This window comes from Anopheles bellator, chromosome 2 (assembly GCF_943735745.2).
Source record: "Anopheles bellator chromosome 2, idAnoBellAS_SP24_06.2, whole genome shotgun sequence".
Classification (NCBI taxonomy): Eukaryota; Metazoa; Arthropoda; class Insecta; order Diptera; family Culicidae; genus Anopheles; species Anopheles bellator.
Genome location: NC_071286.1, coordinates 41,992,777 through 42,011,453, shown reverse-complemented (window position 1 = coordinate 42,011,453; position 18,677 = coordinate 41,992,777). Strand labels below are relative to the sequence as shown.

General features: G+C 49.5%; 1 protein-coding gene across 1 annotated transcript in view; it reads right to left on the bottom strand.

The window, feature by feature from the left end:
* LOC131208662 (dopamine receptor 1-like) overlaps window positions 1-14,759 on the bottom strand; it is a 70,069-nt gene extending 55,310 nt beyond the window's left edge. Inside the window, exon 1 of the mRNA XM_058201474.1 lies at window positions 14,703-14,759. Within this exon, the coding sequence (XP_058057457.1) occupies window positions 14,703-14,759 (57 nt within the window). The remainder of the gene's footprint in view (window positions 1-14,702) is intronic.
* Window positions 14,760-18,677: the final 3,918 nt, after the last annotated feature.

The following is an 18,677-nucleotide window of genomic DNA, read 5'->3' as shown; positions in this document are numbered from 1 at the left end:
TTCGTCTTGCGCCGCGCCTCACCAACCCCCGGGTTCCGAATGACAGGCTGTCAACAGATCAGGTGGATTGCAATTATTTCCGAACAACAGGAGACGCGAGCGCGCTTACTAAACGGAAGACAAACGCGGCCTCCGCCTGCCCTCGACTCGGCCAGTTCAATTGCTAATTCATGGTCCGTGCCTCGGCAAGGAAATTTATTTAACGAGCTGTCGCGGCCGGACCGGGATACTAAACCGGGACGCTACGGACTCGAGTTGGCTGACCGGCTGACCGGTATCGATTGATGCCCAGGGTGTGCCATCACCGTAATGGTGGGATGGTTTCGTTGATCGATGACCGCAAGGATGGGAAACGGGGACCCAAAACATTGGGGCAATCGCCAGCGGACCTACGGACGCCATGGAGCATCAAGTCCTGGCTCGAGCACGGCAACGGGCCCTGCAGGACTGGACACAGTCGCAATTCATTAAAATCAGAGTGCAAACTGGAAGCCCTCCGAGCCGGGGAAGCAACCGTTAGGCCATTACTCTCTGCCACACCCAGGCTGTCAAATGCCCTAATGTGGTTATGATTGAATGACGAGCCGCACGATGCAGAAGAAGGCTTGCAGCGAAGGCGGCGCCCAAAAAACGCATCCTGAGTGCATCGTCCCAAACCCCAGACCCGGGACCATCGATCGGGATGCACGTGGTGAATTCTCCATTCTCCCACAACCCAAACGAACGCAGCTTGACGTCAAACCGACGGTATCGTATCGGGTCGTTCGATGGCAAAATTTTGCAACCTCATCTGGTTTGCATCGTCTGTGCACGTAACCATCACATTTTGGCGCTCCTGGGTATGGCCCGCTCCATCGATGGCCTGATGGCATGGCGATTGATCAGAAGGATTCAAAATAGCGCCATCGTCTAGCGCCAACGGGCGGGGTCCTTTTACATGGTCATCGCACCATGTTTCTGGCTACGGCGAAAAACACTAAAGTCCTGCGAAAAGGCCATCGCCAACATCGTGCAACATGAGCGTGGTAACGATGTCCAGGGTCCGGCAGTTACCTGGAGCAGGTCAACATTGCTGCCACCGGTGAAAATGATATCCATCGCCGAATCCTAAGCCCTGGGTCTCCGATCTTTCATGGCGAAGTCAAAGGGGATTTTGTTAAACTCGCTAGCCCGAGAAGAGTCCTCTCAGAGCTTCAATTTTTATGCTCGCCACAGTATGCTTTGAAGTATTATGCTAGGAAGAATCATTCTTTAAAATGTTACGTTAATATCATCATCCATCTAAAAGTTCCTGCAACACTCGTACCAAACTTGGTACTTAGGAACGTGCTAAAAACTGTCTCGTTTTATCCCGATTTTTGGAATGCGCTGACACGGCACGTTAAAGTTGGTGGAACTATTGCCTACCAGTTCCTAGAATCGTTTGTTACATCAGCCCAACTCAATTGATCCAATTAACCCGGTAATAAGTTCAAATAAATTGATCAACGTTAATCAAATGAACGCGCCAGCTCCATTGTGCAGCGCGTTCGCGAGCTTCTGATTGTAGCATATTCAAGGTAATGGACTCGCCATATAATTACTCCCGCGACGAAAGCCATAATTATCGCGCGCTACGAAACCCGATTGCGCTCCGCATTTCGGAACATTAAAGCTGCCGTCCGTTTAAACATTGCGTCAGCAGAAGATCGGCGCCACGGTGCTGAGGATCTCGTGCAAATTAGTGGCGAACAGGTATACAGGTACTAGCCGAATCACCGTGCGAAAGGGAAACCACCATCAGAAGACGCGGCCTCGTTTGTGCCCTCCAAACAAAAAAGAGTCTCCTTTTCTTCGCATCCTGTGCTTCCTGCGGGGCGAACAGTTTTTCCGGATCCGGCCCTGTCATGTTGGCTTTCGCCGTGTGCGAATGATTGATGAGCGTTTTACCGAAGGCGGAGGCTCTACTTTGTTTTGCTCTACTTTTCTGTTGAGTTCTTTGTTGTTGCTGCTGCTCCTGCCCAACGGTGAAGCCACAACTTTACCCAAAACAAATCCCTAAAACAACGACACAGATACGTGGGCGCGATGGTGGGCCAGCCCAGAAACTGCAGCACCACTATTAATCCGCAGGGTTAGTGTAATTTTGTCATGAGTTTTTGTCATCCGTACGGTGCGGGCATTATGACACTTTTTGTGGCTGACTTCTCGATTCTCGAGGGCCTTAACCAGAAAAGGGATCGGCAGCAAAGTCTGTGGCACCTTCCGGGGCCGAGCATCTAGCAAAAGTGTGATGTTCGAAAGGGAAAGAAAAAATCCGTCGAAACTGCAAGCCTACAGCATTTTGTGGCCGATTGATGTTGGCAGCCTTTGGCAAAGTCGTAAGGTCATCCGTATGTTCTCACACGCAGTGCAGCATCTGGTGTCGATATACGGAAACGGGTAGCCACAGTTGGTAAGCCCGTTTAGGGATTATTTATACTCCCTGTCGGGTGTCGTCAGTCATTACCGCGTGTGATGGTCGAGTCCTCGTGAGAGTTTAGTGTCATACGCGTTGCGATTCGATCACTGGTAACTGGCCGTGGCACTTTGATGTCCGCCCGTGACTGCTCATTACTAGACACTCTACACCTCGGCCGCTTCCGGTTTCCTAAACCCATAATCAGGCCCACGCGAACCGTACCATATTGTCACACTGACCGTGGCGGGATTAACACCCGCCTCGGCGGTCCTGCAGCTGGCCAAAACATACAGCGACGGCAGCGGTGGTGTTGTGAAGATGGTTAATAAATTATGATAATGAGCTGTAATTAATTTCATTACACCACAGTCATACCATGGCGGTCAAAATCACAAGAGTACACACGAATTGTAGTGCGCTATCATGGCGGCAATACACTCTGGGCTCGGTCTCGGCGTCCCCAATACCGCAACAGGCTCAACCGGAACACCGGAGCGTGGTCACTCTGAATGATGCCGAGAGATTTGTAACCATTAGCAACCGGGCCCTAGAAGCCGAGTGCCCACCTGCCCAATCCTGCCCGTGGCCCTCGGCCCAAGGTAATAAACGCAAATTAATTTATCACCAGCCGAACGGCCCCACATGCCAGCTGTTTCAATTACACACGCCAATATTAACTTTGATTTGCCACTGCGGTGCGGTGCACTGCCGCGAAGCATTCTGACGTGACAAATGCCACCGCTGACCGGCCACGGCTGGCAGGACGCACGATAATCAAAACGGATTCTGCCGGTCACCCGGAAACTACAAACGATGTGCCGGACGACGACAGTCGGCCTGCGACGTGGTCAGCGTGTAAATGGCGAAGAATGTTCTAAATCAGGCTCGAGGGCCGCGGAACTTCGGAGGCGTCCTTCCAACGAGTAGCTGCGTGGGATTTTGGGACCGTCATTAGAGGCTTTGACTCTAGTGTTTCCAATGGCTGCTAGGACCTTTCGAGGGTCATGTGTCAATTTTTCAAAGGGAGTCCTTCCCACTTAATTTTGTTTTCAACAATCAATTGGGATTAAGGGTCAACACAGCAGCTGGTTTATAGAGGCAACGAAGCAATGAGCAATTTTACGAGAAGAAACATAAGTTTTGGGCATTTCAAAAACACGCTTCCCTCACGGCTGGTGAAATTGTAACTGAATTTGGTTGACGGCAACCGTTTTCTTTGCACAAATTAAGGTGCAATTAAGTAACTGCTCTTATTCGGAAAGAGCTATGTCTGGTGAATACAGCAGGACGGGATAGCATCTCCCTGTCAAGTGATTTTATTGTATCCTGAACCTGTTTAGCTTTGTGGGTCATGGAGGCGCCAGGTTCAGTGGCGGCCATTGAACCCCACCTGGCGCCTCCATGGGGACCGGTAAAAACGGCATTCTGATCGTTTTTCGATCAATGCATGGTTCAACTAGATCATTTGTTGTCAGTAGCGATCTTAATTAACGATTTCACTAATTTTTACGAGATTGTCACCTTTCTGGTACCATCAAAAGTCCTTTATTCCTCCGACGCCCTTTCTTCAAATTCGGCGCCCTTTCTCATAATCACCATTTTGAAATTTTTTAAACCAGTCAAAGCACTGCGATCTTCCAAAACCAAGCTTCGACATTCATTTGGTGTGATTCTGAAGCAGTTTTTTTCACGAGGTAGCAGGAAAATAATAATCCCCACAAAACGACGTTTTTTTAGGTACAAAAGTTGACATGGTCTAACTCTTTTAAGGATCGGTTGCAAAGTGATTTTTTTTTCGACCTGAACGCAATTACCTGATGTCAAACCAAGGTAATGAAGAATGAACAGCAAATGTGGGAAGCCCAAATCGGCAGCTGGAGCCATCTTTTCAACCATCCGATTTTCAACTTTTAGACCTGTAAATATTGCGGTGCGGATTTTGGTCTGGCGGCATCATCAGCCTATTTTTATTGAAAAAATTAAGAAGGAGCCGTAACCATCGATGGCGTACTCTTCCGAGAAATTGAGAACTAGTTCTCCATTATTTACTCTATGTAGATTTATGACCACATGTCCGTAGTTTATGAACGAATCCAAAACCCTTTATCGGTTGAAGTTTGTACCCATTTTATTATCTTTTATTTTCAGAACAAAATAGTGCTGAAAATGTGAAAATTATGCAGGTTAACGTTCCGCAACGGACTCGTGGACGTGATTCATCCATCTTCCTCTCCGGGAAAATATGGCGTTGAATTGGCAAGACCGAAATAAGGGAAAATCATTATTGACAGCATTATGAGGGTTTGTTGGATGACTCACAGCCGAGAAAATAAGTTTAGCCATCTACATACGATGGACGTGACCCTCAGCAAGGACTCAGACAATCTGGTCCAAACGAGCGATAGCACGTTTCTCACCATCAAAAATCTTTCATATACGAGCACAACATTGGACAGCATAAAGATGTGCTTCACCAAATTGTGCTAGTGTATCTACTCATCAATGCCAACAGCACCATTAGTAGCCCCTACGCCACAACAACACAAACCCATTCTCCGGTGCCAGTTTTCACGCCACCCGAAGGTGCCACTTGCCATCAAATGGCGTCGGATTGTAATTGTTGCGGGTTGGGCTGTGCTGCTCCGCTCTATGTTGTGAATGAAATCGGTGCCGGACCCTGCTGTTGTATCGGGGCTTCGGGTTCGCTTGCGTGTCCTGTCCGTAGGGCATTTCCCGGTTTTCCTCCGATCAGCGCTTTTCTTGCCGTCACGGGCGACCAAAGAAAGCACCAGCGAGACACTGTACCGACGCTGCAATGCTGTGCGGTGCCAACCCGAGGAGGGCCCCAAGCACACCATCAGCCAGCCAGTGTGTCGGATTAACAGTTGCTACAGAGCTATTTATGATATTGCCGAGAGGCTGCTTCGGGGACCGGCCAAACCCTACGGTGCAGCAATCCGTTACGCTTCACGACAAAGTAACGCACCCACTTGGCGTAGCTGTGGCTCTTTTCACCCAAACCTCCCACACGCACACGCGTATGATGGGAATAGGATAAGGATAAGGAAGAGATAAATGCCTTGAGGGTCCGAACAAAGGACGCGCGAACGACCGTGGTCAGCGCCAACGGGTTGACGGGAGAATGTCATCAACATTTACGTCCGTTCGGTGATTGATATCAACCGACCGGAAAGTGAAGCGGAAAAACGGACCATTCCTTCTTGATTGGTTCCCTTAACCACACACAGAGTGTGACACGTAGCGCACGATCGCTGCACCACAAATCGTTCAATCATCGCCGGCAGAAGGAAACGCTGTCGCTCGCTACCGTTTTATTGGGCAGCAGTACTTCAACCGGATGCCGGACCGGACCCGGACCTACCGTCACTCCTGGGGCATCCGGGCAGTGTCTGGAGTTGGGCCATCAGCAGCGATTTTTATCAGCGAATCACTGCATTGTGCTCCGGGTGGATCCATATTTACTCGATGGAAGAAAACAGCAAAAGTTAGCATTCCCCAACGGATGCTACCGGAACCTGAAGCGATCGCTGGTTAGTCCGACCATACGGTACCGTGAGGGGCGACATAATTTTCATTTCCATTCACTCTACCTATCGGTAGAAACAGTGACGTTATGGGATTATCGGACGCCGGAACTGGTGCGAGTTGACAGGTTTGCGAAACACAAACCCTACCGACACCCGGGACGACAATCGCCTTGCCCAGGACGCTAGCTGAGGTTTAAAGCGGAGCTTTATCTGGAGCGTTCCCATGGCAGGTTGTTCAGGTACCGGGGAACGGTTTTAATAGTTCAGTTTCCTGGGACCCGAGCAAATGGGGCACATACGTACCTCCGGCGATTCGGTTTATCTCTCCCCGCATTAAGTGCTCTTACGGCATTCAACCCGACACGCACACCGCGCAGTCCCGCCGCGTGGCGCTGGCGGATGATGATCCCCTTGGTCCGTTATTAAAGCGCTAAGCTTCTCGGTCATCACACCAAGTTCTGTATGTGTGTGGTATTGAGCAGAAAATTTGCTTGCCCACCGAAACCGACGGGCAATCATCTAACGACGGGCGACCCACTTTACGTCCGTGCAGTAAAAGCATCCTCTTCTTGGGTCGTCCAACGTCATTACCAACCATCATCTCGGGCCTGGGCCATCGCAGACCCGGCGATACTTCATTCGTTCCGGCGACGTACATGGCCCACGTGCAGACCATTTCCCATTCCATCCCATCGGCGGTTTCAAATCATCACCAGCAGCCGCCAGTCAAGGCGAGCGATAAGGAAGTGAAGCCCCCCCTGGGGGTTTATTGTTTATGTACCTTTGCGCCGTGTGTGATGGCAGTGTGAACGATGCTTTGCATGTGTACCACCCACCCCCCCCAGCACATGCTTGAACTTGAACCTTAATTTTTCTGCACGAAACGGATAATTGCTTTGCCAATAAATTACACGTGGCCTTGCGATCGGTACAGGAACGACCATGTTTAAAAAAATACTGGGTGACCTTTTGGAATGTAAGAACACGTGTCGACGTAAGAGTTGAAGTAATGGCACACACTTGGGGGTACCCTGGGGCTGTTACCTGGCCAGTAACAGCGGGAACAAGGATTCATTTCTTCACCGCTGCTAACGTAGGCAGCGAACGTGCCTGCATCTGGCGAGATGCCCTCAAGCCTAACTGTTGACAAATTTTGCAATCTCTCCTCGTACTTATAACGCACCACCTGCACCTGCACAAGTGAGCCCCGGAACCGGACCCTATTTCCTGTCCAACTGCCCACCGTGTGCCATGTGCAAGCGCCGATGGCCTTCCGGTGGCTCAGCCTCGGAGCATTCGGTATTTTACAGATTGAAAATAGCTCGTCCAGAGTCTGTCGAAGCAACGGAACGTGGTGCACCCGGCCACATGCGGTGCTGCGTGTTCGGAACCCAGAATGAAAGAGTTCCTGAAGGTCGCCGCACACCATGTAGAGCACTCCTTATCTCCATCTCCGGAGTCGTGACTGACCGAAAGTCCCTGGACACTTCTCGGACCACGGCGACTGACACGCAATCTGGTGGATTGTTGAGAATGTGAAAATTCTTGACACATTCTCGCCAGTTGGAGTCGGGAACATTTGGCACACAAAAAAACGTGGCAAACAAATGGACCCTTTCGGCCAGTATCGGAGGAGCCCATCGTTGGGCAAATGTTTGCCCTACCGGTCTGCATCGTGACGTGCGACTTCCACCACAGCGAAAGAGGTTCCGTGCGTGCCTCGAATGTCACCGGCGAAACAATCATTGGCGGCCGGAACCATTTGGTGCATTCGTTAAATCGGGCCACCGACAACGACGATGGCTTCGATGACTTTGTGAAAAGCTCATGTTCCCCGCCGATGGTCGTTTGGCTATTCACGCGCGGCCTACTTCGTTGCAGGCACTTAGCATTTCAGGCACTTTCAGGCCATTCGTAATATCCGACTCACGGCTAAGTGCTAACCATCGTCAACCCGCGCGTCGTCCAGCGGACATGACATGGCGCAGGATTTAAAATCGCTCGCCCCATGACGGAAACCAATCTCACCTGCAGTAATCCGCTTTCGGAAATGGAGTAACATTTGCACAGATTTGTGCACTAAAAGGGGGCCGCCACCATCCCCGCTGGCACATCCATCTCCGACTCCGACCACTCCGTTCCGAGATCGTTTAGAGTGCAAACGCCAGGGCCACGAGTCCAATCTTTGAGCCGCCACGAGAGTGTCCCCCCAGCGATGCTGTGTCGCAAGGAGTTTTTAATTAAAATACTTTTGCGGCGAACCGGAGCTGAAGTCCATAAAAATCTCACCTCAAGGTGGGCCTCCGTTTTAACAGTAAACTTTTCTCGCTCTTTTAATTATGCGCGAACACGCGGCGTGGCCAAGATCGCGACCGGCCCTGCCACGTGCAGCCTCCGGCTGTTGATGCAAGAAGGGAAAACTTGTTGCTTTCCGCTGCCGTTGTTTTTCCAGCGAATTGTTTACCGACCAGATCCGCTTCACATCAGCCGAAACACTGCTAATTTGCTAATCGACCGACCGGATCGCAGCCGGACCGAGTAGAAAGCGTCACCCGGTGGCCAGACCGGTCGATCGGTGTGCGTAATGCGCGAGGCGATAGAGTGTGCATGATCGGCTTATAAGGCGTCCAGTTGGGCGTGAGAAAATTTGAAAATTGGAAAGCCACACGCAAACCACCCTTTTCGGAAACGCCGATGCGCACTAATTAAACCCTATGCCGGCCACGAGCTTCGATTGTTGCCCGTGGGAAAAGCGGCCAACAATGGTTCAGTTTCACTGAAAACTTACCAGAGAGTGTGAGAGTGAGAGAGTGAGAGACAGCGAGTGCGAGCGAGCGAAAGAAGACCAATCGATAGTTCGATCGAAATGAATTTCGTTTTAATCTGATTGGAAAGTTGGCCAGTTCCGTTGACTCGCGGAGCTCGACACCGGGAAGGAGCTTAAAAAATACAAATCCCTGCCAAGCGCCATGGAACCGTGGATCGCTCAGCGTATGGTGCCGCCCCAGACATGTGCCGACTGGCTGCCGGGGGTTCTTTCAGTTTTTTCGGGCTCCCTGTATCGTCGCATGCCCGCTCGGCACTGGCACTGAAAATATGTTTCAATTCCCGACGGAGCCCGCCCGTGGTCGAGCGCTGGTGGCCGTGGAAAACCGGCAGCCGGTGGGCTGGAGTTTTCCCCACGGGACTTATGGGGAAGATTATAAAATTTAGTGTAGATGCCGAAAAGATAGGATTACTACTTCCTGCGATTGGCTTCCCCGGGGAAGCTTTCTTGGGCTTCTGAAAAACCCGTCTGATATTCAGCTGACTGTCAAACTAACTGACGCCGTGTTCGCGTGTGTCATGGAAAAAAGTTTACTGCGGATTTGGCGTATGAATTTCAGGCACGACAGGGCACGAGACCGGGCTGGAGCCCCGCGAATAGTGCGGGGCTTTCGTTCGGATTTAAGAACTGCGGTTTGCGGTGTCGGGCTCTAAACTTATTACATCAGATTCAATCATAAAACTTTAACCGTAGCTCCGTCGGTGTATCCGCTTGCAGTGAATAATGTGTTCCACCGGCGCACCTTGAAGGGTTGCAGGGTTCCGGACGATTTTTGCACCCTGCTGCACCGTGTATCGTTGCACTGACGGTTAAAATAAAATCCGGACCGGAACTCGCGATAACGTTAAGGATGCATTTGGCGGAAGTTGACTTACTTAGCAGAGAGAACTTCAAGCAACAAAGGAAAACTTGTTATACCCACAGCAGCATCAACATTATCACACAACAACGTAATTTTATGATGCGCATGATTGTTGTTGTTAAAAGAAGCATTAAATTTAAATGCAAAAGCCATTACGAAGAAAGTATCTGGATTGTTTTCTTTGTTGGAACCTTTTGGAAATTTTTGTTTTTTGTTACTAAAATACTATCGGACAAAAACTCCGTTTGTAGTGCCGATTGTTAAACCATAAACAAAGTGTTTTGTGTTCTCACAGGATTTTTTTTTAAATGAAATCGTTCAAAAAGTTATTGAAGACATACGGTACTACCGAAAGATTGAGAGGTATAAGCATTGCAATATTGGTGATGCGACTTGCGTCACGAAAACGCTCCAAGAACGGCTGAAAATGAGAAATACTAAAGCTTAGCAAAGAATTGGTGCTCCCTAATAATAATTGCATTATGGGAAATCACACTTCTTTGGAATCAATTCGCAGGATTTTAAGGTCCAATATAGGAAAGCGTTATTTCAGGAAAAGCCCCGAAGTAGCTCCCAAACGATCAATTTTTAGGCAGCGTTTAGCCAAAAAGTCTTGTCCTGGAGCCTTTTACTATTCTTTCTACTAAAGTTAACACCTCAAGAAACACGTTCGGGTTGAGTAGGAAAAACCATCAAACGAAATGCTGAAAACGTTCCCTACTGCAATTTATAAAACAAAATGCGGATAATTGGGAAAATCTAACATAACACTGTAATATGTAACATATGTAACATGTAACATGTTACAAGGAATATGTAACACAAATTTAAGATCCCTATTGTTGAGTGGGCTAATGTGAAAACATTTACAAATAAATATTATTTTATAAACAGAAGAGTAAAAGAAAACAAGAGAATGTAAGGCAGGGCCAACAATATTTTATAGCCTGTATTATTTATTGTTTTGGGGCTGGTTTTCGCAGCAATCAGCAATTGATTTGTCATAAAAAATAGAAAAAGGAATAATTTTTATTTATATTGATTGCAGAGCGCATATAAAAAACCAAAACACTACCCAGGCATGAAACGAGCGGCAGCAGCAGCAGTCGTAGCATCAACACTCGCGATGTTTTCCTTTTGCGATGTTCCATTGTTGCTGATGCTTTATGCACGAGTTCCCTGCACGGATTCATTAATCTTCATTGCCCCGGCTAATTCGTAATCTATTAGTTCTCACTGACTCGGTACCGAGCTCGATGCCGTGCTCGATATGGTTTAATTCCTTCACTTTCCTTTCAGGACCTCTCGATACAGCACCAGATAGTGTCCGCCCGTTGGTAACATATCCTGTTCTGGGGGGGAGGGTTGGGCAGTAGCGCACCCGCGTGGGTGGAGCGCATTCATTTGGCTTTTATTTTTTCAATTTCACTGACACCAAAAAAAAGCGATCCGGTCTGATTGATGGTTCATTTTTTCGCCAGACCGACCACGGACACCGACCGACGACGAGACACACCACAAACACTAGCACACTAGCAAACACACATACACCCAGAGGGGGGTGGGTGCCAGCAGGCGGGCCGGAACAAAAAAGTCATTACTGTCGTTTATTTTGTATTATTTATCAATAGATGTTCGTTTCGCCGTATTTCGGCTGATGGTTTTCGGGACCCTGGCCTGGCCATTTTATTCTATGTCCGACCGACCCGCCGACATTTTGAAAACCCATCACGTGGCGGCGGAAGGAATTAAACCACGCTTTCCAATCACCGAAAGCGAAACGAGTTGCAACCCCGGGGCGGAGGATCCGCCTTCGTCTCCGTCCGTTTGCGGGCTCGATTTGCAATTAGGCGGAAATTAAACGTCAATTCGGTAACCTTTCGGGGCCGGCCTTCCGGTCCGTCAGCGGGCCCCACTTTAGAATTCGGACGAGCGGCGCCATATGTAGTTGTAGTTTTACAGTAAGCGTTTGACCCACTTTCGTCCTGACGTTCGACGTCCGACGTGGTGCAAAGCGTGTGTGTTCTCGCTAGAAGTACATTTCGGGCGTTAATAGGACTTATATTATTGCGGATTGCTCTCTCCATCTCTCTCTCGCTCCTTTCCGGCCAGCACACTTCCGGTGATGGTGGGAGTTCAAAAGTAAAACTGCGTTTGATTGATTAGAACGATGGCGTAGTGCGGTGGCCCCGGGAGGCCCGGCCACTCTGCGGCAACATGCCGTGACGATGGCACACTTCGGGACGTAAACGAAACGATGGCGCGCGGCCCGGGTGAGATGGCAAAGATCCAACCGGAAGTTGCCTCGTGGCTGTAAACCGAAAGAGAAATGGCGTGTGTTTATGGCGTGACAGTCTCACAGTGGGCCTCGTGCCAAAGTGTGAGCAAAAACGTGGGTTTGATCTTTGGCCCGGCCCATGGCCACGCCGCGATGGCATTGAAAAGGCGCCTTCGCCACGGGAAGGCACTTCAAGGAAAACGACGACGGGCACTGCAATCCGTCCGCAGAACCCGAGTCGAGTACTTTATTATTCCGCACGCCACACTCGAAGATTACAACGAACGAGTTTATGTTTTCGGTATGATAAATGGATTGCCAAACAGTGAACCATCTCTTAACACCATGCGCCTCCATCAGAGTGTGGCATTCGAGGCACAATTTGTCCACAACACACACACAAACGCGCAGCGCGACTAAATTCACTGTTCGCGTGTCTCACTGCCCACTCAACGTTGGCCTCGCAACCCTTTGGTCCTACGATCCTGTGCAACAGCGGACGGGGGCCAATCTGGGTAGATGTGTGGTTGACATCTAATATGTTTTCACCCCAAATTAGACTGAGTGGCCCTCGCCCTCCAAATCCGGTTTCGCGGGTGACAAATGGATTCAAATTTCAGCCCCAGGCCCCAGCGAGGTAGGTGATGGCGTCAATTTATTTCCAGTCAATCTGCCTTTGGCGATCGGATGACAATTCGGCACCTTGGACACGTTGAACCTTCCCACGAACGCCGTACAAAATCAATAACGAACGGAGAAAACATGAAAACGGTTGAAGCGTTTTCCCCGCCGTGGCCGTGGGAAAATCGATTTAAAGAATCGAAATCGTTGGTCGAGCGTCCAATTGACTCCGGAAGTGTGATGCCCGGGCGCGAAGCGAAAGGTAAGAAAGCCATTAAAAGTTCAATAAAACGTAATTTTCATCGGGTGTCTTTTGAAGGGCTGCCACCGAGAAGGACACACTCGATGACACCGGTGACCCGCGAACCCCGGCGTTTGATGGAAAATTAAAAAAAGGGTCCTGGATCTTCCACGATGAAAAAAACCGGTAAGCTTCGGACTGACCCTGTTGCTTCCCCGAGACGAAGGCGGAGCGCACCATTTCACGCGAATTTTAATGACGGAGTGTTTGGGACCATTTTCGGCGTGCCAAAAGTTAACGAACAACGACCGACGGTAAAGGGAAGAAACTAATGCCGGCTAATGGTCCGCAGGGCTGCGTAAGCCGCCGAATGCAGCGTCCGGCGTCCGCTGTGGGAATAAAAATTATGACCCTCATTGATGTCACCGATGATGATGATGATAAATTCACCTCCCGACGGGCGGACGACACCTTGGACACCACGACGCTCCCGGAGGACTTTCCGGGGAGGACGACACTTTCAACGTTTTCCAAATCGGACAGAGTGGAAATGTACTTTTGGGCGTTATCGTGATTGTGGAAGGAAGGAATCGTGATCCCCGAGCGCCAACGCGATTTCAACGCCTGGCAAATGGCCGGCGGCGCATTCCATTCCTGTCACGATTTATGCGCGACCAGATAAACAAATTAACTTCCCAATTTTCCATATCATTCGTCTTGCTGGCCGCGCAAGACCCGGCCCTTCTTTTCTTTCGCAGACTAATTAATGATAATTCATTACTTCCGTTCGCACTTTCTCTCTCTCTTTCTTTTCGTTCATATGACAGGCCGAAGGGCTCCAGTAATGTTCCAGTTGAATGCCTGACAAGGCCCAAATTATACTCATAAAGCGCAATCGGTGAGATTTGTATTCTATTTGCTTCTATTTATTTACGCGCCCTATGGGGTTTGCTACAATCACAAGAATTACGTTCGAAGACGTTATTTGCGTGACGCCCTTCACGGACTTGTACCCATTTCATCAGCTTCTTGCGTAAAGCAAAAAAGTGACAAACATAAATGGCAACAAAACACCAACAATTAAATAGTCTGCGAACGTCCCATGGGCTTTCTCAATCTTCCACAACCCCGGTACAAGTAATCTTATGCTTAACCAATACATGAATAGTTGTTTTGAAAATGTTGTTCTAACATCTCTTTCTGGAGACATCACGGACCATTCATGATGGCACTACCATCAGCAGCAGCCTTGCCAGTAACATCGGTGAGCATACGTGAGGATGATGTACTAACAGTCCGCAAGATCGAAGTCCTGTCGCCCTGTCACCTACCTTGGGTCAAAGGTTAGCACTAACGACGACATAACTGAGGAGATTCTCACTGTCGTGCAGCATATACGTCTTGCCTGGCAAAGTCTTCTTTTGCTAAGTCTTCTCATACCGTCCACGGGAACTAGAACGGCCAGGAAAACGGATACCCTATTGCAAACCAGGACCGCTCAACGGTTGTGATTAGTAAAGCAAAATTTTTGCTTTTATTCTAACAGACAAGAAACTTTCAAATTTTAAAATTTTAGATTCTTTTATAATCTTTGTAAGCTTCTGTTCTTATTTCACCTTTTTCAGCGTTCATTAGTACTTTTGCTGAATTTAAAGGTTTTTTTATTGAAATTCTTGCAATTATTGCTTCTAGTTTTTTGTTGCTCATAGCATTTCTTTTTTCCGATCAGATTCCGATTAAAATCCTTAATGATTAGGCCAAAAGTACGGTTGTTCTTTGGATCTGGATTGTGAGCATTTAAGTTGAAGCACTCGTCCTTCCTCGAAATAGAAGCCCCGGATTCATCGAAAAACACCGTAGCAATAGACCAACAATCAAACTTTACCGTGCTCGTGCTGGAGAGATAGCCCAGCGTCCGGATGTCGATGATGTCGATGTCCATCCTGGCTGCAACTGGCGTGACCGACCAATTGATGACTTCCGCTTCCTCGGCACTGCCCGTTGCCTCCCTGTGCTGTGCTTCACACACGTGGTCACACAATCAAGTAGCTCCCCGGAACCGTTTTACCACCGCCACCACATCGAACGGTAGCTGACGAGTTGCCTGCACATTCCTGCGAGCGACCCCCGTCTCGACCGGAAGCGGCCCGTGAGTTTATTTTGAATCTCTCGGCGTTTTTATTTTTATTCTCAAATTCACGCGCCAACAGCTTTTCCAAGAAACTTTCCGAGCTCTCACTCAGTTGCTTAGCCCATCCGCACTGAGCCACTGACAACAATCACCATTGTTTGCGCTCCGTTTTGTGGCCTCGATCACACAATTCTGCCTCTGCCGATCGAACCGATCGAAGTAACTGAAAAAATCAAAAACCTTGCCGTTGTGCTGTTAGATTTTCCCAATCTCTGACCGTAACTATAGAACACACTGTGGAGGCATGTCGTGCGGTAACAACAAGAATAACCAATCGTTCACACTTTTCGCTCCGTTGTCGAGTTTTCCGCTGTCACCATCTTGCAGCGCTGCAGTATTATTGCCTTGACACTCCGTACCGTGGCAAAATAATATTTACAACACTAATACACACAGAAACACACCAGCAGCTGGCCAGTGAATCGCCACCCGGATTCCACGGGATTGGAGGGCAGGAAAATTATGTTTTCCGAAAGTTGTGCCTGCAGCACTCGAGCTGCGAACTTTCCGTCGAAGCTTCAATATTTCCACCCAATCGCCCCGTCAGGCCTTCTGACGAGGCAGGCTGACCGGCTGGCAGGCTGGTACGATAAGCAGGATGGCAGGTTATTGAAACGATTGTGCTGTCCGTCCGCTCCGTCCGTCCGGCGGTCGGTCTAATCAATGGGAGGAAGAAGTTTTTCACAGTTTTCCCACTCTGAAGGTCCGTTCGGCTTCACATTCGGTGTTTTTTTTGTGGGGCGCTGTGTGTGTTGTTCTGTTATGGAAATCACTTACACTTTTTTCTTTCCTCTCTCTCGCCTCAGACGGAAGGGTTAGCGGCGGCGACTTTCGAGTTTTACATTTTACGCGCTATCATCACTTTCGGCAAGAGTTACGGATAAACCTCCGCGATGGATTGATGGCCGGTGGCCGCGAGCTGTTCCAGTTCGGGTGCCTGTTTTATGCTGTCTAACCCTTTTTCGGTTAGAAACGTTGGCGCCTACTTCCCGTTTTATTGGCCTCGGGTACGAGATCGGGATACGAACAAAAAAAGGCGGCCGCCTTTAAAATGACGGAATAATTAAATGACGAACCGGTTCGCTACGGTTCACAAAACGTTGGCCTAAAATTTCTTCGACTTCTCCACACGCTTCACTTCTGGGGCCGTTGAATAACGTTGTAGTATTTACAGCTTCCCTTCAAATCCGCCTCGATGTGGCCTCATCACCTACGAATTGCGACTGGCGCGTCCAGCGATCGGTAGAGCGTGCGTGGAAAAATGGAACCAATTTTCCGTTCGTGCGAAAACCGATCACCCAAACCCGGTCAGACCGTGCGCGGGAGTGGGGACAATGGAACGCACGATTCGCACGCACTAACACCGGAATGCATCCACGCCGCGCCCGCTAATCCATCACGCTGCACATCGGACCGCACGCGGACACGTGGCCACGCAACAGTGTCTCATCTTTTATTCAAAAGCCCCAGTGCCAAGATTACAATCGGTAACGGGGCTGAGTGTAACGGCTGGCCCCACACTGTTCACTATCGTGCGAACCCAGCTCAACGGCCCGCCGCCGAAGTGCGTTACTTCCGGAGTTTGCCCAGCCGAGAACGCGGCGTTGAACTTTGGTGCGCTGCTAATGCCACTTGTGTCCCGTCACGCCGTGACACTTACTTTTACGGCTCAATCCGACGGCCAAAACAAACGCCACCACCGGAAAGTTGGCCGTCGGTCTCCGTCGGAACGCCAACCCGCCAATTCCTGGCACGTTCCACCGGGAACGGGGTTAGGTCCAGCGTGGCGTGGCGAACGTGAGCACGGTGGCCATGGCTTCAGACAGGACACAGGATCAGAGCGCCCGTTTCTCACACACACGTGGGGGGAGACACTCTCTGGTCTCGACTTTGACTTCGCGGCCACCACTATGTTGTTGGCAACAACATCGTTACCCGAAAGCCCATCGCTAACTGGCGGACCGCTAGGGCCGTGCGATGGGCTTCGGGTGCCGTTGGGCCCGTCGTTCCGATCTCGCCGCAAACGTCCCCAAAACCCATCGCGTCCATCGGTATCCTCGGGGAGCCGGGAACCTCGCCTCCTTTCATTACACCGTTATCCTTTGCGCGATCGGATGAACGAGTGAATCGAGCCCGGGATGAACACACGCAGTGAGTGCCTTCGGGACGTTTACTGTGTTGGTCCATGAAGCCTCACAGGCCACCTGTCTGCCACAGTAAGTGGGAAAATGCGCCCAAAATAACGCAACGAGCAACAGATCGACGATTGAATCGTTGCGGCTTTTACGTCGAAACGTTGATTCGGTTCCTTTGGCATTATTTTCCAAATCACAATCAAGGCCCAATTCGTAGGCACATTTTATTGGCACAGGATTCGGCACTCCATTTTGTATTTTCCGTCCAAAAGATGCATGAAATGCCTAGCTACTGGAAGCAGCAGTTTACGGTGCGATTCGAAGCACCCAGAAAAGGTGTTGGTTTCGACTTGTACTATTTTGGTTCCCAGCCAAACCCAGGCCATACTTCAGGGAAATGGCGCCAAAGTTACAATGGGCTTCGTCAAAGCGCGCTGCTGCTGTCATTCGAAGTCATTCGAAAACACGAACGTGCCACTCGAAAAGGGTTTTCTCAGGGAGATCATTTAAATGAATGCCAGGATCATCCATTTGGCCAGGACTCAGGCATGCCAGCCAGCCCTATTAATGTGCACTGCGTACTGGCATGTCATGGTTAAGCTGCAGCGCGCCAAACAAGCACATCCTTAATCAATGCTACCGGAGCCCACACGTTCATTACTCGTGCTCGGTGCTCCGTGGCATTAGGAATAATTTATCGCACATCCCTTCGCCCGGTCGCAGTGTTCCGGTGAAGTTTCGAAACACCCGAACATCAGCAGTCGGTGTGGAGTCATCGTTTACTAAAGAGCTCCAGTGGATCGCATGATTCGGTGCCCATTGTTTGCGAGTCCTACAAACTACGCTCGGTACATGTCACGTTTTTTGCCCCAGCGAAACACCTCCTCTCGGTACTCGGCCTCGACAGCTGCCAGTATGGTGCCCGGGACAGATGTTAAACGTTTCGTCACTTGCGGTTCTCCAGTTATGTATATTCCATCGCAAGCGGAGAAGCTTTCCAGGGTGAACGGTCGACGAGATTTAAGGTTCTCCTTGTAAGGATTTCAGATTACTACCGTGCCGCTGCCCGGGGTGTTTGCATTTCAGTTACACCGTGCTACGGTGAGAGCTACAGTTTATGCTTCAATAAGTACAAGCTACAGCTCGATAAACAATAGTCTTCTATCGGAGATAAGCGGAGGAACCCTTAGCGATTTGCTCCCTGAGTATGTTACCCTAAGCGCGAAGAACCGTCCAGCGTTTGACGTGTGTTTTTGAACATCTTGAGTATACATGCGGCCGTGAACGCATTACGGTGCCAACAGTGAACTGGAAATCTTGTATGTTGTAAGTCAATATTTTACACCAGCTGCTAAGCGGGAATAAGGGAAGCTCTCAAAAACCATATCCTTTACTTTCATTTTGTTAATTAACCTACCAAGCGAACTTCGTTCCACTCATTGTTAATTTTGAAAACAAAAGATAGGGTCATGAAGGACTCGGCACATTTGGTTTGACAATGTGTATGTGCTCTTTCTCACATACAGCGAACATC